Here is a 23,997-nt window from a genome sequence, read left to right on the forward strand (position 1 = left end):
ATGAGGTGGAAATTTAACAAAATGGGTTGTTTTTTATTTATTTTAAATTCCCATACCTCGATTGAATATGAGAATTTATTACTTTTCAACCATTTTCGGATTTGTAAAAATAATTAAATATATATGGCAACAGAGCAGGGTAAAAAATTAAATTTCAAAATTGTCTTCATCTCTTCGAAATTTCTATATCATTTTTCACAAAATATTTTTGATGAAATATGAAACTTTGGACACTTTTTCCTTTATTTTCGAAATGTGAAAAATAATTTGATACTTTTCCAAAAGGGACTTTTTTCATAATCTGTATCGTTTTTCCATAAAATTTTTGAGAAATATGACAATGTATTAATTATTAATGAACATATGGCAACACAGCTGTAAAAAATTAGTTGACAAATTTATAAAATGGGAGCATTTGACTTTTTTTAATTCCTTTATGGGTTTATCACAAAACTTATTTATTAAAACTTTAAATTCACCATTTTGGTAACTATTTTGAAAAATATTATCTTTATTTAAGCATATTTTTAAAATGGAAAGTTTTTGCTTTCTTTCTACTTAATATATCGCCTTTATTATTAAATTTGAAAATCACTTTTCCACCATTTTAAAAACATTTTTTAAAACCATGATTTTTTGAATTCTTGTAGCATCTCGCTATTCCATCGAATTTAATAATAATATATGGAGATTTATCAATGTATAATTTCGAAATATGTTTGTTTACTTTCCTTCAACGTTAATTTCCTGGAAGCACACTATACAGGATGTCCCACGACGAGTTAAATCTGTATACTGGCAAAATACGTTTGGGTTTTCGGATACGATCTTTTTAACTAAAGTGTTTTCAAAGATGGCCGACTTCCTATTCTACCGGAAGTCGACGGTAACTTTGTTATTATAAATAAAACACCCCGTATATTAATACATTTTTGAAATTTACGTAAAATTTTACTACACTTTTGTATCAAAACTTTTTTCGAAAAATGTATATTTTTTGAGTTGGTAATTTTTTTGTAAAAAAATTTGACCATTGCATTTGACCGTTAAAAATTATTTTTTTACGAGGATACTCCTAAATACATGAAAATGATTTCTGTTCGGTTGCTTTTAGCAAGGTCAGACGTATTTGAATTTATGTTGAAAAATTTTTCTTATTATACAGGGCATGTATAAAAAGTGATCAAAATTTAACTTCATAAATATCAAATTTCTTTATTTTTTTAAATAGAACCACCCGGTTTTTCTATTTTAATGCATTCAAGGGTAAGAAATAAGGCAAATTCACAACTCGTTTTGTTAAATTTATTGCTTTAATATGAAAATTCATCATTATATTAACCATTTCAGAGAAATTTAACATTCCAAAATGAGTAAATTTAACCAATCGTTAACCGTTTTATCGTATCGATAGATATCATAGATATCCGCCACTTTCTCAAATCATATTTCATTAAAATATATTTATTTTTTTTCAAAAATTTCTTTGTATTAGTAAAAATAAGTGTCTTCTATGATTTTATTGATTTTTTTCACATTTGAAGCGGTACCAGACGTAGGACAGGTATTGGTATTTTGCAAAGAAAAAATTCTCAATTCTTACGAAATCGTGAAAGCTCTCATCTTACGAAATGATGAAATCAGAATGAACATACCCCTTTTGTTTTTACCTATGATGCGGCCGCACCTTTTGAAAATGGAAGACGCTTTCATGCCGGGATTTTCGACAATTACTTGGACTTCTATGGGAATCCCAGAATTTTGCGACAAGGTTACAAGCATTTTGGACTACGTTGAAATATTCGTCAAAGAAGTAAAGGTAAGCAAAAAAAACTTCTACAGTCATGTTATTCCAAATGTGTTTAAACAACTAATAGACGAGATTTAAAGTACAAGCTTTAGCATATCAAATTTTACTAATGCATTAAACCAGACAACGTTTCGAGATTTAACGACATCTACTACCTATCCTATCTTTTAAATGTGTCAAAATTCAGTACATTTTGAGGAAATTTTGGTGGAGTGACCCATCATGAAATAACCTTTACATAAGATGAAAATTTCAGCGAAAATCATCTAGTTTTGGGAGCTGACAAGTTTTATTAGTGAATCTTTTGTCAAAATATCTTTTGTATCTACTGGTCTTTGAGAGTCGGCTTCTTTTTTTTCAACTCAGAGAAAACTACCTGGAAATCATTTCATAAGTTTACACAATGAACATTGTGATTATTTTAGGATATGAAAGAGGCCCGAATCGATGAAGTTCTTGAAACTATAACTAGAACAAATTTGGCGTATCTTCCACCCGATGCTATCAGTCCCGCTGATTATTTGCAAGAAAATATTAACCATAGGAAACAAATAAGTTAGTATGATTTTTATTCGAAACAAATTTATCATCACTGTTTTCCCTATTTTAAAATTGTATCAATAATTTAGATTAAACGACAACACAACAGTAAAAAATAGATTGACACACTTCAACATGTTAGTTTCTTCTTCTTCTCTATCGGCCTTTTGCTTAATGACATACAGCCAAGATCTGTGTTCACTTGTTACCAGTTTATTTGAAGAGTGTACGTCTGAAGACTTGCTTCATGTCATTCAAAAGTAGGACTACAAAGGAAACAAATATAGATTCTTCACGTCCTATACTGTATCCCGATGGGTTGCACCAAGAGAGTTGGACAAAAAAAGTGTCTACTTAATTGAGTCATTTCGTGTTAGGTATTCGATTAGAAGCTCCACTGACTTCAACACTAGAACCATAAGCAACGAATAAATATTATTGGTTGACTTAAGCAGTTCTTTGTGTACGAGGTCTGGCTATTAAATAACGAGTCTGCGCGCACAGAGGGCGCCCTAGATGAGTGGGGTAAAAAAAACAGCGTATCAATCTCAAATTTCTCGTTAAAATTGAAAAAAACTCCGACTGAGTGTTAGAAATTGTTGGAAGAGGCCTATGGGGATAATTCTCCATATTGTGAGCGTGTTTTTGAGTGGTGTAAGCGCTTTAGTGAGGGCCGAAAGAGCACTGAAGATGACCAGCGCCCAGGTCCCCCTGTGACTATTCCAACTCCGGAAACAGTGACCAAAATCAACTAAAATGTGCGTACAGATCATCGAATGAACATCCGGATAATTGCAGAGGAGGTAAACGTCGATAAAGAAACGGTTGGAAAACTTGGACTCCTGATCACAAGCTTTTGCGTCAACGGGTCTGCTCAGATTTTCTTGAAGGGTGAGAAAGTTTAGAAAAAGATCTGCTTTGAAACGGACTCGATTTGAGTCGATGGAAGCGGTAAAGCATTTAAATACTTTATACTACACTTTATACTATAATGGATCTGAACTTAGAAAACAATCTTTGGCAAACATCTAATAATCCTGATATATTTTTTGGTATTTGACACTTTATACTACACTAACTTATAATATGATTCACTCATCACAATCAGTCAACTAATTTGAATAATTTATTCAAATACAAAAACTGAAAAGCGATAAAAAAACTTTTTTTTATATATACCAAAAGAATTAACAAAAGTTTTGGAAATTGAAGAAACAAAACAAATAAATAAATAAATCTTCCTAGAAATTATTCAAGAGAAACAATGTAAATTAACCGCCTGATCTAATAAAAACTTCAAACGGATTCCGGGTATTTACTACGTACACCAAAGGCACCGCGCTTCCGCCGAAATTTAAAATTCCACAATTTAGACAGTATCGGCTCCAGGTCTCCTAATTGTCCACAGTCACAGTAAAGATTCTCCTTAGCATTTATTTTATTTATTTTATATATCTGACGGCGGCGTAATCGAGATTGTTCTCGAACACAATCAAAACAGTTTCGAAACATTCGATAACTGCATACTTATATATAGATAAAGTTACAGGGAAAAGAAGAATAATCTAACCGAGCGAACAACGTAACCTAACCTCGTTTTAATATTTTACTTTTAGTAAAAGAATTGCAATTGAAATCGTATTCCGTGGAACGTTGTGTGATCGAATTGATCAACAAGTTTTTGAGTGTTATCGACGAACCGAGATTCCAGAAAAATAAATATAATTGGTTGGACGCAGAAAAGGTTTTGAAAGCTAGCGGATCAGCAACTAATTTATTAATGAACGAGGATGCAGGTAAATTCCCGAATCTATAATATTATAGGGGGATCGGAAAGTAATGTTGGTTTGTTGAATTAACTCCAAAAACAAGTTTTTATTTTTAATCATTAATAGTTATCAATAACTGTTTGTCATCTAGTGGGAGAATTTTCAACATTCATGAAACATGTTCGATCAACAGCGACATCAAAGAAAGGAAATTTGGGCTCAAAAGCTCCAGGAAATGATTCGCATTAACTACCACAGAATTATTCCGGTTAGCAGCCAACAAAGTTGGAAAAAATTTTCCTCTTGGAAGCTTTCGAGTAGAGATTGGTTAACTGGATCAACTTGTTCACTATAAAGATAGGAATCGAGAGTTTGCCCATGTTTTTTTCTTGTAAAAAGCAAGTACAAGAGGGTAAACTCTATTACATTTTAGTAGCTCCAGTTTTGCCTGCCGCATGAAGATATATGTGGATATTCATCTTGATCTTCCTGATTTAACAGGCTTGCACTTCTCCAATGAAAGGTGTCCCTATAAATTGACGTTCTGGGCGCCTGAAAGCGAATTCGTCTATCTGTCGATTACGTCTTGTAGATACTATTTAAGGGAGAAATTGTGTTAATCAGCTTGGAAGAGTATTTGCCTTTCTTCTATGCTCCAAGCTGACCAATTTTCTGGTCAACTATAGGTGGAATTGCACTCTTCCGTATTGAGTCGAGCATCCTCATGGTATTCTTCGGAACCGAGCTCCAAAATGTGCGAACAATACTCTAAAGATGGACGAATCGTAGAGAATTAGAAAGCTGTTGCGAAATATATAGCTTTTTGGTCTTAAAGAAGGCACGAAGGTTTTGTGAGGCTGCCTTAGCTAATTCAGTCACCTGACTATACCAGGACATACTAATTTGCGGTGATGGTGATATTTCATTTCCAGACAGTACCAAATTCCAGGCTACAGTGTCATTCGTCTTTGTAAAAACAGCAGCCTGGGTTTGTGCTACATTAAATCGATCAGTTTACTTCCAGAATGTTTTCAAGATAGGTATTGATGGTGGTGATCTCAAGCGTTGACCTACAACCTGGTGTTACCATCGATAGTGACCTGGATGGATTTTTTATGAGAAAGCTACGAAGCCAGGCAATAAGTGAGGATGATAAACCGTACGATCCCAAACGTTGACATGCGAAACCCTGTCAAAAGCGTTCGATGTGCTCCGAATACCCCATATTTCAAAACTACTTAAGTAAAAAATCCTTTTTGGGATGCGAATCTCGCTTTGTAGTATTTTGTGGTGACTCATTTGAAAAGAGCCACTGCTTTTTGCGTATTGGATTGTCATATTTGACCCATTTGGTATCTCCAGTGATAAAGCGACCAAAAAATGATTCTGTATGGTATCTTTGAAGCAATACGTTGCATGTAATTCTTCTCGTCTGCAAATATTCTTGGATGGTGGAACAAGGTTAATTGAAGGTGTTTGGATATTTATTGATTATCTAAAATGTCGTTATATAATATTGTTGATTTCCCTGATGGATAGGAGTCACAGTTCGTATGAAAATTGTCCGTCGAAATGCGTAAAATTGTAGTGGCGCCACATTAGCATCAGTGTTAATTTCTTTTGGTTTATTTTCTCTACATTATTTTGTACAATGAAAGTCGATATTAAAATTTTGCACTGACATTTCTCGTATATAACTAGATACTTTTACTTCATATATTGACACGCGCAGAAACTTAATTACTTTCTGGTCCCCATTTATAATTTGTAGATTTATTCACATGAAGATATCAAAATATTTTGCACTGCGAACAGTCGGGGTAAAATCATGGGAGGTAGATGCAAACATGGGATTTAATGTCTCATATAAATAATTGATATAGAATCAATTTAGGAATGTATATGGCAGTAAAATGAATTTTTTCATATTAATTTATGTACTTTCGTAGCTTTTAAAGAAATTGACCGAACTTATACCAAAGAATTGAGCGCAATTCACGACGATTGCATGGAAATGTTCATGTTCTTTAATATGAGACTTGTCGATGCTTTTATAAAAGCTACTAAATGGTCTTTGGAACAAGTCAAATTGAGAGCTACGAGGTAAATAAAACATATCTACATATTTACGTTGTTTCAACTCGATAAGATGCTATAAAATACTATTATTTTGGCAGTAGAATAGTAATTGATTCATTTTTTTTTGTACCAGTACGTGCCACGTAATTTTTGAATACATCTGATGGTTTTTTCCCTATTTTGAACTCTCTAGATAAGCCTGTAGGCCTCTGTGTTTGAATGAACCACTTGGTCTAGTGATGCGTTAAACTAATTTCTTGTTGCAACATGTAATCTACGAGAATGATTGTTGATCTTGTCTAGTATGGAAAATTGGTAAATCAATCTTCCCTCATCTTCTTTTATCCATCCACGTGTTAAACCGAATTTGTGGTAAATCACATCTTGAATATTTACTCAAGGCAATGCATCCATCATGTCTGTAAGAACTTTTATTGCAAAACATGGCATCAACTTGATTGAACAAGCACTATATGCGCTCGATCTTGTTGAGGTGACTTTTTCACAAGGTCGAATCAATGCTGAAGGAGACGATTTTTAATTGTGGATGCGGTCAAAGCTGAAGCGACCAAGATCTCAGCCAACTGATAGTAGATACTTTCTGTAATGGAATAGTCGTATCCTTCTGTTGTAATTGACGACGAAGCGACAGATTTTATTATACGAAAGCTGCTACTTAGGTTTTGAGATATGGCAACGCTGATGTGAATACGTCAAATCTGAACGTACTCAGAGTGTGTGCTATTTGAGTTGTTTATAGATACTTGAAAAGCATCATCTCGAGCCGTTTCGCTGGTTTTCCAAATTAAATCGTGGTCGCAATTGGTTGTAGGATGAATTTCGTAAAGGTCGCGTGCCAAAAAGCATCGATGTCGTGCTGAATGTGCCAAATCCAATAAAAGTTGTTCGCGCAAGAAGCACACAAAAAGCCAATCATTTTCCACCCCGACAATGCGAACTCTCAAACATCAGTTTATACAAAAAAGTTTTTGAACAGTCAAAACACATCGAATTGATGGGTCGTCCACCGTACAGTCCTTGTTTAGCACTCAATGATTTCTTCAGGGTCAACGTTTTTCTACATTCGAAGTCCTCGTACTTTATTTCGAAGCGATGTAAACAAACTTCATACAAATTTTAATTTGAAGACTTGATATAATTTACGATGTTTTTACAGTTTAGGAGAGCTCAGACCTTTGATGTTTACAAGTATGATACTTCAAATACCGTTTAACATGATCAATCCTTCTCTAGATCAAATTCAGAACTTTTTTTCGCAAGTTTTAACCGTCGTCTTGGATACTCATAAATATATTCAGATGTGGGGTCAAGAATTCAAAAAGAAATCAGCTATGAAATCTGTCAGAGGTGCGTAATTTCATTTTTTATTATTTTTTTGACGGCATTTTATAGAAAATTTAAAAAATGTGTCGTTCTAATATTCATTTGAAGACAAAGAAGAAGTTGAATTACCGAAAAACAAGAATTACTATAAGTTAGTAAACGAGCACAAAGAAGTCGTTAGAGTTTATATGAGTTTACAGGGTGTTATGTTTTTATTGCAACCGGACGTTGAAAATATATTGCAGGTGAGTTTTGAATGAGTTCGATGAATAGATTATTTCTTGCAGTATCGAAATCGATTTTCAAAAACTAATGAAGCTATTTGAAGCTTCATTTAGCGATAGGGTCATAAATTATATTTTTTTTTTGGAAGGGTTTCGTAGAAGCTCTAGTTAAATGAAAAATATGTTCAAATGAGTAGACATATTTTTGATATACAGTTTTGTAATTTAGCAATATTTGGAGTACAATTATCTTTGGGCCGAAGACAGAGATGAACAAGTACAAATTTTCTGCGATAAAGGACCTTTGATTGTTGAAATTTCGGAAAAATTCAAGGAATACGACGCTAGAGCTGAATCTATCAGGCAGTTACCGGAAAAACATGATATTGGTGCCTTGCAAATTTTAATGGGTATAATTTTCAATTAATACTGCTTTGAATTTTACAATTCATTAACCATTTTCTTGTTTCGTACAACGAAATTTATATTTATTTAACCATTTATCAACAGATCAGTATAAAATGGCACTTTTGGTGGAATCTGACGCATGGAAACATATTATGGGTAAAAAATTATGCGACAATTATAGGGAAAAATTGAATAAAATGGTCGATTTCATAAAAGCGCAAGAAAAGATTCTGAATAAACCCATTACTGATTTGGACGATTGCAGGTAAAATTTTATAACCTTTGAGTACGAATTTTCTAAATTCTTTTCTTATTACCGAAACAGCGTGATAATATTTTCAAAAAACACTTATCAATAATTTCTCAAAATAGCTGATTACGCCTAAAATATATTTTTCTTGACAAATTTTCAATCTTACTAATTAATTTTGGCGCAGTCAATAGGATTGGTGTGCTAGAGATTAAAAAAAAAAAAACGTAATTTTCCTTAAGATATTTTCAAGTTTAATAATACCTATCGAACTTTTTAGAGTTGCTATGTTATGTCTGGAAGTGATAAGAGAGAATTTCATCGAAATGGACATGGATCTGGGTCTTATAGAAGACGCATTTGCTACATTCAACCGGTTCCACATTGACGTATCCAAAGATGATACCGAACGTGTCGAATCTTTAAGATTCAATTTTCAAAATATGGTTAATCATGTGCGTATACATTTGTTTTTATTAAATTAATTCGGTCTTACAGATTTTTCTAGGTTTTCCTGTAACCTGATAAACTCGTTTATCAGCGAATTGGCCGGCGATATCTTGATCGTCACCACGACTCAATAACACGTTAATATCGGCAACCATTTCGTTTTTTTTTTGTTTTGTATTATTTTATTTCCCCATTTCCCAAATTTTATTCCTGGATTGATGGCGTACACACACACACACACACAAACACGCTGCACCGATGTAAAATTAATACCAAAGAAAATCACCTTAGCTAAATAATTTCAACGATTTAGGTTAAAAATGGTGAACATTTGGAACATATAGTTTCAAGTTTTATTTAATTTGCTCTCTACAAGGTGAAAACAAAAGATTCGGCGAATAATTTTACTGAAAACAATGTAAATTTTGTATTAACCTCCTCCAAAGTACTGCCCTTGCTTAGTGACAAAATTATCTCAATGTAGAATCGACTGAATACATTACTGGCTGGGTGTTATCTCTGTTATTACGTCATTGGTGTCAAAACGTTTCCGTTATAACACAAAATCACGCGATGTTAAATCTGGTGGTTGAGAGAGATGTAGTTAGGTTAGGTTAGAGTTTGTAGCAAAGTGAGTTTCTGTAATGGATAAGAAAGACTTTGGTTCAATTTTTAGAACTCCTTTTCTCATTTCTCAGCAGATATTGTTTTTTCTTATCCACGGGTAACACAATTTGTACAAAGATGTTGTTTGCACCTCGTGAATGAATGTCATTTTTTAAAAATTAATACGTTTTAGTCAAAAGCCGTTCAAGAAGATATTTGCAACGTCCAAGGTCCTTTATTGGAAGAATTAACCGCGGGAGTCGCTAAATTCAAAGACGAAGTCGAACAATTTGATATCGACTTCGAAGAAAGAGGTCCGATGATACCGGGTCTGGCGGCTAGAGAGGCTAGCGATAGGGTCTTAGCTTTCCAAGATAGATTCGATGAATTATGGAGGAAATTTGAAATGTATAGCAGCGGCGAAAGGTTATTTGGACTAGAAGTAAACGATTATCCCATATTACACAAGAGAAAGAAGGAATTTAACTTGTTGAATAAATTGTACGGGCTATATTTGGCGGTTAATCATAGTATCGATGGTTATTTCGATATACCTTGGAGTGACGTCGATATTGAAGTCATATTTGCGGAGCTACAGGACTTTCAGAATAGGTACTGTGTATTGGTTATTATTATTGATAATTTTAAAAAAATTTCCGATTTTTGCCGTAACGTTCAATCACTTCTATAGACAACTAAACCAACGAAAACCCCCGAAGTACAATTCACGTAGATTTTTATATCAAACGCTTCCGTTTATTTCAATTACAGGTGCAGAAAATTGCCCAAGGGTATGAAAGATTGGCCCGCCTTTATCGAACTCAAAAATAAAATAGACGATTTCAACGAAACTTGTCCTTTATTGGAATTAATGGCTAACAAGGTAAGTAACTTCCAAGGCTTTCGCAAATTCACTAAAGCTCCCTAGTTGACTTAGTCTTTAGATGTAGGAATTCCAAATACTCTAGGCAACACTGTTTAAACCAAAATTCTGGATTCTATTCGAAATGTGCGGATACAAGTTTGTTCTTAGAGTGCATACCAGAAATTAGCATAACGGTTCTGAACGTACACGACACAAAGATCACACAGCCGGCGATGGTAACATGAAGACTCCAGGAAATCATGGATCTAATCGACGAGTAGCATACAACGTGGAAGATCAGCATCGACGTAGAGAAGAAATATCTGAGCCATCGATGCAAAATGGCTAAGAGTCATTCTAGATATTCTAGAATCCACTTCGACTTCTCAGGAGACAAGATGAAAACGATTTAAGTTGGAACTCATCATCAGGGTGATGCACATGAAGATACAGTGTCAAGAGCCATCGAAAGGAGACAAGCAGTAGACGCTGCTTAGTATATAGATCCCAAGTTGGACCAGAATAAGAATCAAGAGATTGTGGAAGAAATCGCCGGAAGAAGATTGGAAAAACTGAGTTTGGGTCAACAGATACTAGCAATGAAGACACCAAAATGAAAAGGAATGTGAACAACAAAGAAGGCAACCTCAACAGATGAGATGTGGGCGAGAGGAAGTACTTTTTTAAGCGACGTACTCTTCTGATTTGGTCAAACGTCTATAATGAGATTCTTCGTTGAAAAAGTCAAAGAGCTTCGTAAACTGATGTTTTCTACAACATCCTCTCTAGTTGAATTGTATTATCTGCACTTCTACATCAAAATATAAATACAGGAATCTTCGTGCATCCACCTTGTAAAAGGTCTTCCTTTAAAATTGGACTTTTACCATTCTATTTTATTTTCTGCTTTTTCATAAATCTATTTCACTCCGTTTTGATGCAGACGAAGTTGTGCGATTAATTTATTATATTCAAGGCAATGAAAGAAAGACATTGGAAACGTCTGACAAACTTGACTGGCTATCATTTCGATATAGATTCACCGTCGTTCACGTTGAAGAACGTTATGGAAGCACCCCTATTGAAATATAAAGACGACGTGGAAGATATCTGCATAAGTGCCGTCAAAGAAAAAGACATAGAAGCTAAATTGAAACAAGTTATAGCCGATTGGGCTATAGTGGAACTTTCTTTCGCGAACTTCAAGACCAGGGGAGAGTTGTTGCTGAAAGGTCAAGAAACCGGTGAGATTATCACGGTTCTTGAAGATAGTTTGATGATTATGAATTCGCTATTGAGCAACAGGTGAATATTTAATTTTTTTTTTATCATGTAAATCAAAAAGTTGTCTTTTAATACAAAGTTGAAGGTTTGATGCATTAATGTTCTACACGGAAAATTCTAACCTTAAATTATGAAGACTTGAACCAAATTTAATTGATGTATCGCATTTTTTAATATACAGGGTGTTTAAGTCATAGGAAAGGTTCAAACGGGTATCTTTCCTTTCTTATATTCTACGCCACTGGTTGAATAAATTTATAAATCCTTCATTTTTTCATAGTTTTCTGTGCAAAATGTTTACATTTATCAATAAATCTCCCTGTATACACTCTGATTTTAAATTATATGCGTTTCGAAGGGTGGTATTTAAAATATTATCAGTTTTTTCTTTTTTCTATAAATATGGAAAATGTATATATCTTTTTGTTTTCGTAATTCTCCGATATAAAGAACGAAATCATTACCTATACTTTCAGAAAAATCAAAGATCTGACAACAACGTAAATACCACCGTAATAAAAACGTGGAAATGATAATTTCTGCATTATTTCCAGATACAACGCACCTTTTAAAAAAGATATAGCGCTCTGGGTTCACAAATTGGTAGATACTTCGGAGATTTTGGAAAAATGGTTGATTGTACAAAACTTATGGGTGTACTTGGAGGCGGTGTTTGTGGGTGGTGATATAGCAAGGCAATTACCGGCAGAAGCTAAACGATTTAGCGTACGTATTTTTGAGTTTGTTGATTATTCTGCTATTATCAGTTTATAGAATTTAGAATGGAGCGGTATTTGTTTATGATTGGGTACATGGATCATTAGGAAGGTATCCCCCTACCACACGAACCAGCAGTACTTAAGTTAACAATTAGTAAGACGAGGAACCAGCTAAAATTCATCTAAGGTTCTTTTCCTAGCTCAAGGAAGCTGTTGATGACTTTATTGACGCTTCATAATGCTTTAAATTTTGAAAGAACTTGATGTGAACTATAAAAGTGTCCAATCAATCAATTGGAGAGCAATTGGATGTCAAAAACAGATCAGCACATTGGGTTCCAAGGTTTTTGAATGATTATCATCAATGCACACGTTTCCATTGCTTCTAACTCTTTTTGAAAAAGAAAGGAAAAGCTTCCAGCATAAAATTGTTATTTGTAACGAGACATTGTGATTTCCTAGCATCCCCAAGTATGGAGTGAAGAAAGAAAGGCGAATAAAATCCCGTGTCCAAGTCAAAACTCGATTGTACGTGGGGAAAGGGTTGGCCATAGTTTTTTGGGATTGGAAGCATATTTTTCCGGTAGATTTTTTGCACAGATACGAGACCAGCAACGTAAACTACTACTGCGATTATATGGATCAAATTAAGCGTGCAGAAGTGAAGATTGTTCCATCCGCTAGGTTTTGCTTCTCCACAATAGCGCCGAGCTTCACACAGAAGCTGCAACGCAGTAGAACTGGTTGAAATCAATTGAACCTTACAGCACAGATTTATTACCATCTGGTTTTGACGTAAAGAATCAATTGGAAATTAATTTTATTATAGTATAGCTTGAACGACCACTCAGTCAAATTATTTTGAAACATATGCCAAATCGAGCTTAGCGATTTTTGATCAAAGAAAGTTGCGTCAAAAAATTGTCGAAAAAAGACGCGGCAAAATCAAACCGAGCGCTTGCTTCATGACAATGAAGCAACACCCACCGTATGGCTCTGATCTGGCTCCGTGTGACTATTTGACATGTTTGGAAACTGAAAAAAAAACAAGATGAAATAGGAGCTAGTTTATGATGGCATGGATACTTTGAGTTTATTCCATTTTTTTCGGACACACCGTATAAACGAAATTTTGTATTTATTTTAGAACATCGATAAATCGTGGATGAAGATAATGGCGAGGGCTCACGAAACTCCCAACGCCGTTGAGTGTTGTACCGGCGACGAAACGATGGGTCAACTCCTACCGCATTTATTAGAACAATTAGAAACATGTCAAAAAAGTTTGACTGGATATTTGGGTGAATATAACGAAAAAATCTATTGGAAAAATGTGTTACTTATATATGAATATCGTTTCAGAATCGAAAAGATTATGTTTTCCCCGATTCTTTTTTATATCAGATCCAGTTTTGTTGGAAATATTGGGTCAGAGCTCGGATCCGTCTTCCATTCAACCGCATTTGCTCAGTCTTTTCGATGCAGTTTGTAAGGTAAATTTTTTCCAATTCTTTCCGTCTTTCATATCTCTATTTTTTCTGTCGTCTTCTTTCTTTTCCTGTCTTCCCGTTTCTCCGTCTATGTATTTCATTTTTTTTCGGCCTTTCGTTAAGTTTTTATTTGTCCTTTTTCTTGTCTTTAATGAAACATTTCTTTAGGTTCTTTCTGTACGATTTTTTCTCATTCTTTACGTCTCGTTTCTTTTTTTTCTGTCGTCTTCCCTCTCCTTATTTTGTCTTCCTGTTTCTCTGTCTATGTACTTCATTTCTTGTTTGCTTTTGGTTAAGTTTTTATTCCTCTTCTTTTCCTAGTCTTCATTTCTAATACGCCTATCTATATTTATTTATCTCTCTTTACGGCTTGAAATATTTCTTTAGGGTTCTTCAGTCCGACTTGTCATTTTTTTCCTGTCGTTTTCTCTCTTTTGATTCTGTCTTTCTGTGTATGTTTTTCATTTTTTTCTGCCTTTATTTAAGTTTTTATTTGTATTTCTATTTCTCGTTTCTTTCTCTGATACGCCTATTTACATCTATGTTTTTGTCTTCTTAAAACATTTCTTTGGGTGTTTACTTTTCGTCTTTTTTCATTCTTTCCGTCTTGTCTCTCTTTTTTATGTCTTCTTCACTTTCCTTCTTTTGTCTTTTTGTCTGTTTTTTTGACTATGTATTTCATGTTTTGTCTGCTTTTAGTTAAGTCTCTATTTCTTTTTTTCCTCGTCTACATATAATTATTTTTATGTCTTTACAGCTAGAAACATTTCTTTAGATTTCTTTCTGTACGATTTTCTCTAATTTTTTTCTTCTATCGACTTTTCCCTGTTGATTCTGCCTTTCTGTGTGTACTTTTCATTTTTTCTCTTATTTAAGTTTGTCATTCTTTTTTTTTGTTTTTTTTCTCTTCCTGCCTATCTACATCTACATTCCAACTTTTTCTGCTAACTACCAATCGAATTTTCAGGTTGATTTCGACGAAAAAAAATCCGACGTCATTGTAGCGATGAATTCGGATCTGGGTGAGAAAATAATGCTTGAAAAAAGTGTGGTATGTCAAGGAGGAGTGGAATTATGGTTGAACGCGTTGTTGAACGGCGTTAGGGAAACTGTTAAAAATGTATTAGCAGTACAATGTCAATGTTTCAACGATCCCGATTACGATTTTATCGCTGGTTTCGTAAATTTTTGCGGACAGGTAAGTTTCGATTACGACAAGATGGAAACCATTCGATCGTCAAGTTTTTTAGGCTGGTCTAGTTGGTGTACAAGTATTGTGGACCAGCGAATCGGAAGTGGCTATAAAGAAAGCCAAAGTAGATAGAATGGCGATGAAAATAACAAATCAAAGATTTCTCGATCTTTTGAATTCCCTTATAGATTTGACGTCCAAAGATTTAACGAAAATGCAGAGAATTCGTTTTGAAACTATGGTTACCATACACGTACATCAAAGGTGAGTTGGTATAAACCTAGAATGTTTTACAACAGGTGCTGGTTATAAGACACAAGCTTCAGATACTGAATAGCTTCTTCATGGGTCAACATTACACTAGGACCTCAAGATTTATTCTGTCCTCTCATCGAAATTGCTTTTTTTGAGGAAGATTCTGAAGATTTACAGTTCGGTCCCAGTTCCATCATCATCGTCGTCGTTATATGAATCCCAGTGAGCGTTTTTCGATGATTTAACAGTTAAAGCAAAATAAGGTCGCTTGCCTCATTAGTCGTTTCGTGGGTTTTGCCCAATTTTTTTAACGAAGGCAATCAAATTTTTTCTGTTTTTGGCTATTTATGTAGAATTTTTCCATATTAAGTTTATCTGTTATACTTCTTTTTCCATGGTTCTTCTCCATGTCCGTTTAAGTCTGCTTCGGTCTCTTTTGCCTGTTGTATTATCTGTAGCTTCTTTCCATGTTAAGTTCCTCTGCTATAGTTCTTTTACCATGGTTCTTTATGTCCGTTTAGGTCTGCTTCGGTCTCTTTTGCCTGTTCTATTTTCTGTTGGTTCTTTTTTAGTTATAGTTCCTTCTCAATAGTTTTTCTTTATGCCGCTTTCTCTTTCGCTTGTTGTCTTATAATTTACTTCTTGTTGTTGGTTTCCGTAGTGAAAAATCTATCCATCTCCATTTTCGCTTCTTAATCTTTACGTCTATTTTCTCTTTTTTGGTTATGTTGTGTTCATTATTTATCTTACAAAAGTCCTGTCCAAAGTATTTTCTGCGAATTACATAACTCAATTCACAATTTTGTAAATATAAAAACAATTTAATAAGCGAAAAAATAAATAATTAAATTTGATTTTAATAATCTGTCTAACGTACTCGGCGAATATCAAACTATAAAGAAACTACTATCAATGTACAAACTGCTTTAAATACTAAATCGTATCCTATACAATAATAACTCTAAATAATTATAAAATCAGTAGGTAAGAATATTTATGGTCGTTTACGGTCTCATTAATATAAGATAAAAATAAATAATTGAAAATGATGCGTTAACAGGGTTTGAGTGCGTAGTCATAGATAAGGGACACTTTGAATTACTCAACTATATCGTAAATGATTTCTTTTAAAAAAGGAATATGATTTTTATCATTTCAGGGATATTTTCGATAACATTTGCAAATTGAAAGTGAAAAATATATTGGATTTCGAGTGGCAAGCACAAACTCGATTCTATTATTACGATGAAACTGATGATATCGATGTTAAAATTACAGATGTAATTTTCCTATATCAAAATGAGTATCTTGGAATCACGGAACGATTAGCTATTACTCCTTTAACTGATAGGTGTTATATAACTTTGGCGCAAGCGATTTGTAAGTTATCCTATTGAAATATAATGTAATGCTCAAAAATAGACGGGGAGTTTTTCGAGGGGAATTGGTGAGTAAATGAAAATATTTACAGGGATCAATATGGGAGGCGCTCCAGCGGGTCCAGCGGGAACTGGAAAAACGGAAACTACCAAAGATATGGGAAGAACCTTAGGAAAATTTGTTGTTGTTTTTAACTGTTCGGATCAAATGGATTTCCGAGGACTTGGAAGAATTTTTAAGGTAGATTCACATTTAGGGTTCAAACATTTCTCTATATATCTATTTTCTCTTTTATATCTTTTTTCGATCTTCCTTCCGTTCATACCGTTTTATCCACGTTTCGTCTTTTCCAAATTTATTTATTAATGCTCTTTTGCAGCTTTTTGCTGCCATTATTTCTGATTATCTTTCTGTACTTACTTCTCCACGATTTTCTTTCATTCCGTGTTTGTTTTTTCTGCATTCTTATCAGTTTTGACTTCTAGTCTAGTTGGCCTTTTTTTCTCTACACCTCTTTCTTTCTTCGGCCTGTATGTATTTCTCTCTTTGTATGCCTTTTTTTTCTTTTTACTGTCTTTCTTAAAACGTTATTTCTCTCTTCAGTTTTTTCCTACCGTTTTTCTATGTTTATGTTTTCTCTCTTCTTTCTGTCCTTCTTTCTATTCTCTTTATTTCCCTTCTGTCCTTTTTTATAGACTTTATTTCTCCAAATTTTTCTCGATCCTTTTTCTCTTTTTTTCTATTGTTTTGTTTCTCTATCTTCCTGTCTGTCCTTATTACTTCCTAAAGAATGAATTTCATATTTCCGTTTATTCTCTTGGTTTTTCTTGATTTCAACTTCTTTCTTTTTGGTTTCTCCTTTGTCCTTTTTTCTGTCTTTTTATCTTCCTATCTCTCTGTAGATCTTTTTTCTACTTTGCTCTCTTTCATCAATTCATTCTTTTTTCTGTCTTTCTTTTTTAGGCTTTTTTAGGTTTTTTGTGTCCCTCTATCTTTATTTCAGTTTTACTCTCCTTCTTTATATCCACATTACTATTACTATCTATCCTTTTTTCACTTTTCCTTAAGTTTTTATTTTTCTAATTTTGTCTGTCTTTGCCCATCTGTTTAAGTGATATACTGTCGTCTTTTTTTATTTATCTTTTCAATTTTATGTTTTTCAAAGCTTTGTTATGTGTTTTTGTCCCACTATCTTCTCGTATTTTCGTCTTTCTGTCTATTTTTCTTTCTTTCTTTTTGCGTTCTGTCCTATTTGAACTATTTATATTCATATCTATCTTTTTACCATATTTCTAGTTTCCTTTCTTGTCTGTTCCCTTCATACTTTATGTTTTTCTTTTTTCTGTCTCTCTATTCATTTCTTTCTGTTATTCTATCTTCATCTTTTTTTCTGTCTACACTTTTTTCTATTTCGTCATTTTTGTATCTGTAACTGTTTCCCTTTGCTTTTCTGCATTCTCTCGGCATTTTTTATACCCCGTGTTACTGTAATCTTTATATATTAATATTATCTCTGATTGCTTGTTTATCTTTTTCACGCTGTGTCTTGCAATTATGTTTTTCAACTGTCTCGAATTAGGAGCAACCGAATCAAGTACAGGAAGGGAAAAGAGTAAAATTTTGTTTGTAGGGTCTCGCCCAATCCGGCACATGGGGATGTTTCGACGAGTTCAATAGAATTGAATTACCAGTACTGTCTGTAGCTGCTCAACAAATCTACATTGTATTAGAAGCACGAAAAGCGAGAAAACCGATATTCGTTTTCATGTAAGTTTGTACACTACAGTCCATCAAATTTTATTAATATAAAAACAAAATACTAACATTAAAAACGAAAGTTAATTCTTTTTGTTCGAACTCCAAAGTTTTTATTTGTTATCAAGGGATGGAGACAACGTCAGTATGAACATCGAATTCGGTATATTTTTGACAATGAATCCCGGTTACGCTGGTAGACAAGAACTTCCGGAAAATTTGAAAATAATGTTTAGAAGTGTTGCTATGATGGTACCCGATAGACAGATAATTATACGAGTCAAATTAGCCTCGTGCGGTTTCAAGGACAACGTTTATCTTTCGAAGAAATTTTATACGTTATATCAATTGTGCGAAGAGCAATTGTCCAAGCAAGTAAGGTTTATATAGTACATGGTTGTTCAATAAATTCTAGTCGTTCGATAAAAAAAAACGCGTTTTTTGAGTTTGAAACGGCTGGTTCTATGGAAATCTTTCTTCAAGCATGAATTTTTCAAGAAAACAAGTCAACTCATAAAATTAGGGTGGATAAATTTTTAAGCTGTGTAAGAAAGGAAGAAATGCCTTAAGAAGAAAAACAGATAGAAGAAATGAAAACATATAAAAACAGACAGATAAATAGGAATTCAAAAGAGTCACAAAGAAGGCAAAGAAGAAGAGAAAAGAAAGCCTTGAAAAGGTAAAAAGATATACCGAAAGAAACATGGGAAGAGAGACAGAAAAAGTACAAAAAACATACAAGAAGGTACAGAAGAATGGTAAGTGACATAGAAAGCCACAGAGAAAACAGGATAAACAAATAGAAGCAGGGAAAAAGAGAGAAATCATTAAAGACAGCGAGGAAGAAAGAAAGACAAACGGAAAGATAAAAATATATGAAGACAGAAGAGCAGAGAGACAGGAAGTAAAGAATAAAGGCTATAAAGGCTAAAGGTCAGATCAAAAAAGGCTTTAAGAACGAAAAAGAAAGAAAGATTGAGATGCAAGAAAGTATAAAAACAGAAAAAACAAGTTGAACCAGAAAACAGGCAGAAAAATAGGAAAAGGGAAAAACATAAAAGACAGAAAGTTAGAAAGAAGACAAAGAAAAAAAGCAAAGAAACATGTAAAAAGAAGCAGTTAAAAGTGTTGACGTTAAAAAGGCAGAAAAAGAGAAGCTTGATGAAAAAAGACAGATAAAACGACACAGAAAAACAGAATAAACAAATAAAGTCAGAAGAAAAGAAAAAAACTATAAAAGAATGCAAAATAGAAAACATACAGACAGAAAGATACAAATTGTGAAGACAGAAGAAAAGGCAGACAAAAAGTCAGAAAGAGAGACGAGAATGGAGAAGAAGGAAAGCTTGGAGAGAAAAAAACAGATAAAAAGACAGATAAAACAGGACAAACAAATAAAGTCAGAAGAAAAGAAAAAAACTATAAAAGAATGCAAAATAGAAAACATACAGACAGAAAGATACAAATTGTGAAGACAGAAGAGCAGAGGGACAGGAAGTTAAGAATAAAGGCTATAAAGAGGAAGAAAAAGTGAAGTTTAATAAAAAAAAGACAGATAAAAATAATAATAATACAGGACAAATGAATAAAGTAAGAAGAAAAGAGAGAAACTCTAAAAAAACTGCAAAATGGAAAAAAGACAGACAGAAAGATACAAATTGTGAAGACAGAAGAAAAGGCAGACAATAAGTCAGAAAGAGAGACGAGAATGGAGAAGAAGGAAAGCTTGGAGAAAAACAAAACAGATAAAAAGACAAAGATAAAACAGGACAAATAAGTAAAGTCAGATGAAAAGAGAGAAACTAAAGAAGATTGCAAAGTAGAAGAAAGACAGGCAGAAGAATAGAATTGAAGAAATTCGGAAAGAAAAGCGAGAAATAGGCATAAAAAGATAAGTTTGGACAAAAAAACAGATGAAAAAAGACAGATAATACAGGACAAAGAAATAAAGTCAGAAGAAAAGAGATAAACTATAAAAGATTGTAAAAAAGTGAAAAGACAGACAAAGATGGTAGTATATACAGACAGAAGAAAAGGGAGAAAGGAATTCATAGAAGAAGGCGGAAATAAGGTCATTAAGTTTCATACGTGCCCATAAAAACTTCTTTTCGAACGACGGAGCTTATTGAACACTCGGTATGCGTGCTTAAGATTGTAATTGGGAGAATCTGAATATTCGAGATAAGAGAAATTAATTTCTATAATTTTTTTCGTTGTTAGGTTCATTACGATTTTGGGCTTCGTAATATTTTATCCGTTTTAAGAACTTTGGGTGCACAAAAGCGCGCGAATCCCGCCGAAACTGAGGAAGTTGTAGTTATGAGAGTTTTAAGGTAAATCTACCGTTCCCAAATCTGTAATTATTCGTGTTAATAAATTTCGAATAATATTTATACAGAGATATGAATCTAAGTAAACTAATCGATGAAGACGAACCGTTATTTTTATCTTTAATCGAAGACATGTTTCCCGGTATAAAATTGACGACGAAATCGTGGAAAGACTTGCAGAAAGCGGTCACTCATATTTGCGACGAATTAGGTTTGGTCAACTATCCTTCGTGGAACTTGAAAGTGGTGCAATTGTACGAAACGTCGCTCGTACGGCACGGACTCATGGTATTAGGTAAGAGATTGATTATATCATAAGCATAAATATTTTATATATTTCTATTTTTTTTTTTCGTTAATTAGCATCAACTACTATCGTTTTTCTTCCTCTTTTTTTTATATCGTTTTTTTCTGTTTCTTTTGTATTCCTGTCTTTTATTTTGAATTTATTCCTCTTTTGTCTATCTTTCTTCCTTTTCTCAATTTCTCTGTTTCTTTTTTCTTCTTTCTTCTCCCAAGCCTTCCTTTAAGTTTTTCTTCCCCTCTTTTCTTTGTTCCTTCTCTTTCTCTCTCTATCGCAATTGTTTTGTTGCCCTTTCTATTCGTCTTTTTGTCTTTATATCTTCTTCAATCCTTTTCTGCCTCTCTTTTCAAGTCTTATCATATTTCTGTTTGTCTTTTTTCTTGTTTTTGTCTCTTTTTTTCTAACATTATTTCTTTTTTATGTCCTTTATCTATGTCTTTTCCTGTTTTATCTGAGTGCTTTATCTCCCTTTTTCCCCCAAGCTTCTCTTCTTCTGCTCTTTTCTCGCCTCTCTTTCCGACTTCCTGTCTCCCTTTTCTTCTGCATTCATAGATTCCTATCTTTGTGTCTGTCTTTTTCCCATTTTGCAGTCTTTTATAGTTTCTCTCTTTTCTTCTGACTTTATTTATTTGTCCTGTATTATCTGTATATTTTTATCTGTCTTTTTTTCTCCAAATTTCACTTCTTCCTTTGCTTTTTTTCTTTGTCTTCTTTCTAACTTTCTGTCTTTTGTGTTTTCCGTCTTCCTATTTTTCTGCCTGTTTTCTGGTTTAACTCGTTTTTTCTGTTTATATACCTTTTTGCATCTCAATCTTTCTTTCTTTTTCTTTCTTGAAGCATTTTTTTATTTAGTGATTCCCTCTTATTCTTCCCAACTTTCTTTTTTTCTGCCTCATTTCAAGTCTCTAGTTGCTCTCCATCTCTGTCTTTTTTTTTGTATTTTTTACTAACCAACTGTCATTCTCTGTACATCTGTCTTTATCTTTGCTGTATTCTCTTATTCCTTTCTTTTTTATGTCCTTTCTCTACGACGTTTTATCTGTCTAACTTTCCTTCTGTATTTCTTCCTTCCGGTCTACTTGTCGTTTTTTCTTTTAAATTCTTTTTTCTTTTGAATAACTGTTAGATCAAGTTATGAAAGATTCAGAGGACTTGATTAAGATGAATTATTCCATGGAAATATATTCGTTTCAGGTCCTACAGGTGCTGGAAAGACAAAATGTATGTTGACGTTGATGAAATCTTTGACAGAAATGGGACAGCCACACAGAGAATTACGTATGAATCCCAAAGTAAGTATGACTGCGTTAATGCTGTAATTTCTTGATATACTTGTATATATATATATATATATATATATATATATATATATATATATATATATATATATATATATGTTGTATAATATAGTATGGCCGGCGCCGTAAGATGGCGAGCGGCTGTCTACCCGTCACAAGTTAAAGCCTTATCGTCAATTCAAATATTATCACGGATAAATTTATTTCTTTTAAGGCTATAACAGCGCCACAAATGTTCGGAAGATTGGATGTCGCTACCAACGATTGGACCGATGGAATATTCTCAACTTTATGGAGGAGAACTTTGAAATTTAAGAAAACTGATTTCTGTTGGTGAGTATTTGGGAACAGCGTCATCTTCAAAGAAAACTGGCTCTCGCAAACCGATGATTAAAGACTAATACCCTCTATAAAAACTAATTTCCAAGTGGGATTCTCCACGACGTGAGTTATAGCTGGATATACCTAAAATGTAGCTGATTATATTTTTTCTTTGTGACTTTCCAACATATGAAGTTTATCTTTAGAAGGCGACCTTTTTTATATCAAATTGTGTATGTGACTGGAACTAATTGAGTTGGATAACTAAATTTTGGAACGTCTGGCGTTTTTGGGAAAGTAGAAAATAGTTTTTGGAGTACGTGTATTTGATAATGCTCAAAAAGGGGGTCAAAACGAATATATAATGAAGCAACTCTTCTTTATTAACCATGTTTTTGCTAATCATCTTCGTTTTTCTTCTTCAACTTTCCTCATTATAATTCTATTTGAGTACGTCGAGGATCAGATATTTTCCATGGTTTTTTATAAAGTTGACGAAATAAATGATTGTTGTTTTGCTAGGTTTACATTCAACCAAATTAGTTCTTGTTCCTCTTGTATAGTCTACAAAAAGTTAATTTTGTCAACATGAATAGCACAACGTTATCGATACCTTTCATTGGATGGTACTCTTTGGTAAGATTAAGCTCTATCTCTAAATCGATACGCATCTTAGCCTGCAGGAAATTCTGTTAATCTTCTTTGAAAGATACAGATAGTTGTGATCTGTAATTGTCTCCACTCTTAAGTGGACTGCACATTCTCGTCGTGAACCTTATCATGGACAGTCTCGCACTCGAGCTACATTCAATTCAATCGAGATATTGAGGTGATTGTAGAAGGTCAACCGGTCGTCGTCTTATGATATAATTATTTTCAGGCTAATTCTGGACGGTCCAGTCGACGCGGTTTGGATTGAAAATCTAAATTCCGTCTTGGACGATAACAAAACCTTGACTTTAGCTAACGGCGATCGCATAGTAATGGCGAACAATTGTAAATTAGTATTCGAACCGGATAACGTTGATAACGCCAGTCCTGCTACCGTTTCTCGCATGGGAATGGTCTTTATGAGTTCGTCTGTTCTTCCTTGGTCACCTATATTGGAAGCTTGGTTGAAAACCAGATCTACGCAAGAAGCCGATTCGATAAGGAATCACTTTAACAGATGCTACGACGATCTACACACTTATGTCCAAGCTAGATTGAAAGCTAAGATGTTCGTTAGGGAGGCGCTCTATATAAGACAGAGCTGCGATGTTCTGCAAGGAATTTTGGATATATCCGAGGAATCGAGTAAATTCTTTTATAATATCCAATTGTT

At 33.7% G+C, this 23,997-nt stretch overlaps 1 protein-coding gene across 1 annotated transcript in view; it reads left to right on the forward strand.

The window, feature by feature from the left end:
* LOC130894000 (dynein axonemal heavy chain 8) overlaps positions 1-23,997 on the forward strand; it is a 73,038-nt gene that overhangs the window by 13,387 nt on the left and 35,654 nt on the right. Inside the window, exons 13-38 of the mRNA XM_057800479.1 lie at positions 1,545-1,819; positions 2,236-2,365; positions 3,967-4,146; positions 6,069-6,222; positions 7,376-7,566; positions 7,651-7,787; positions 7,996-8,176; positions 8,277-8,439; positions 8,705-8,879; positions 9,674-10,092; positions 10,252-10,363; positions 11,322-11,650; positions 12,184-12,355; positions 13,496-13,649; positions 13,711-13,841; positions 14,806-15,036; positions 15,089-15,294; positions 16,445-16,665; positions 16,757-16,905; positions 18,296-18,432; positions 18,549-18,795; positions 20,641-20,753; positions 20,819-21,045; positions 22,249-22,346; positions 22,567-22,685; positions 23,554-23,969. Coding sequence (XP_057656462.1) covers positions 1,545-1,819; positions 2,236-2,365; positions 3,967-4,146; positions 6,069-6,222; positions 7,376-7,566; positions 7,651-7,787; positions 7,996-8,176; positions 8,277-8,439; positions 8,705-8,879; positions 9,674-10,092; positions 10,252-10,363; positions 11,322-11,650; positions 12,184-12,355; positions 13,496-13,649; positions 13,711-13,841; positions 14,806-15,036; positions 15,089-15,294; positions 16,445-16,665; positions 16,757-16,905; positions 18,296-18,432; positions 18,549-18,795; positions 20,641-20,753; positions 20,819-21,045; positions 22,249-22,346; positions 22,567-22,685; positions 23,554-23,969 — 5,067 coding nt within the window. The remainder of the gene's footprint in view (positions 1-1,544; positions 1,820-2,235; positions 2,366-3,966; positions 4,147-6,068; positions 6,223-7,375; positions 7,567-7,650; positions 7,788-7,995; positions 8,177-8,276; positions 8,440-8,704; positions 8,880-9,673; positions 10,093-10,251; positions 10,364-11,321; positions 11,651-12,183; positions 12,356-13,495; positions 13,650-13,710; positions 13,842-14,805; positions 15,037-15,088; positions 15,295-16,444; positions 16,666-16,756; positions 16,906-18,295; positions 18,433-18,548; positions 18,796-20,640; positions 20,754-20,818; positions 21,046-22,248; positions 22,347-22,566; positions 22,686-23,553; positions 23,970-23,997) is intronic.

Source organism: Diorhabda carinulata, chromosome 5 (genome assembly GCF_026250575.1).
Source record: "Diorhabda carinulata isolate Delta chromosome 5, icDioCari1.1, whole genome shotgun sequence".
Taxonomy (NCBI): Eukaryota; Metazoa; Arthropoda; class Insecta; order Coleoptera; family Chrysomelidae; genus Diorhabda; species Diorhabda carinulata.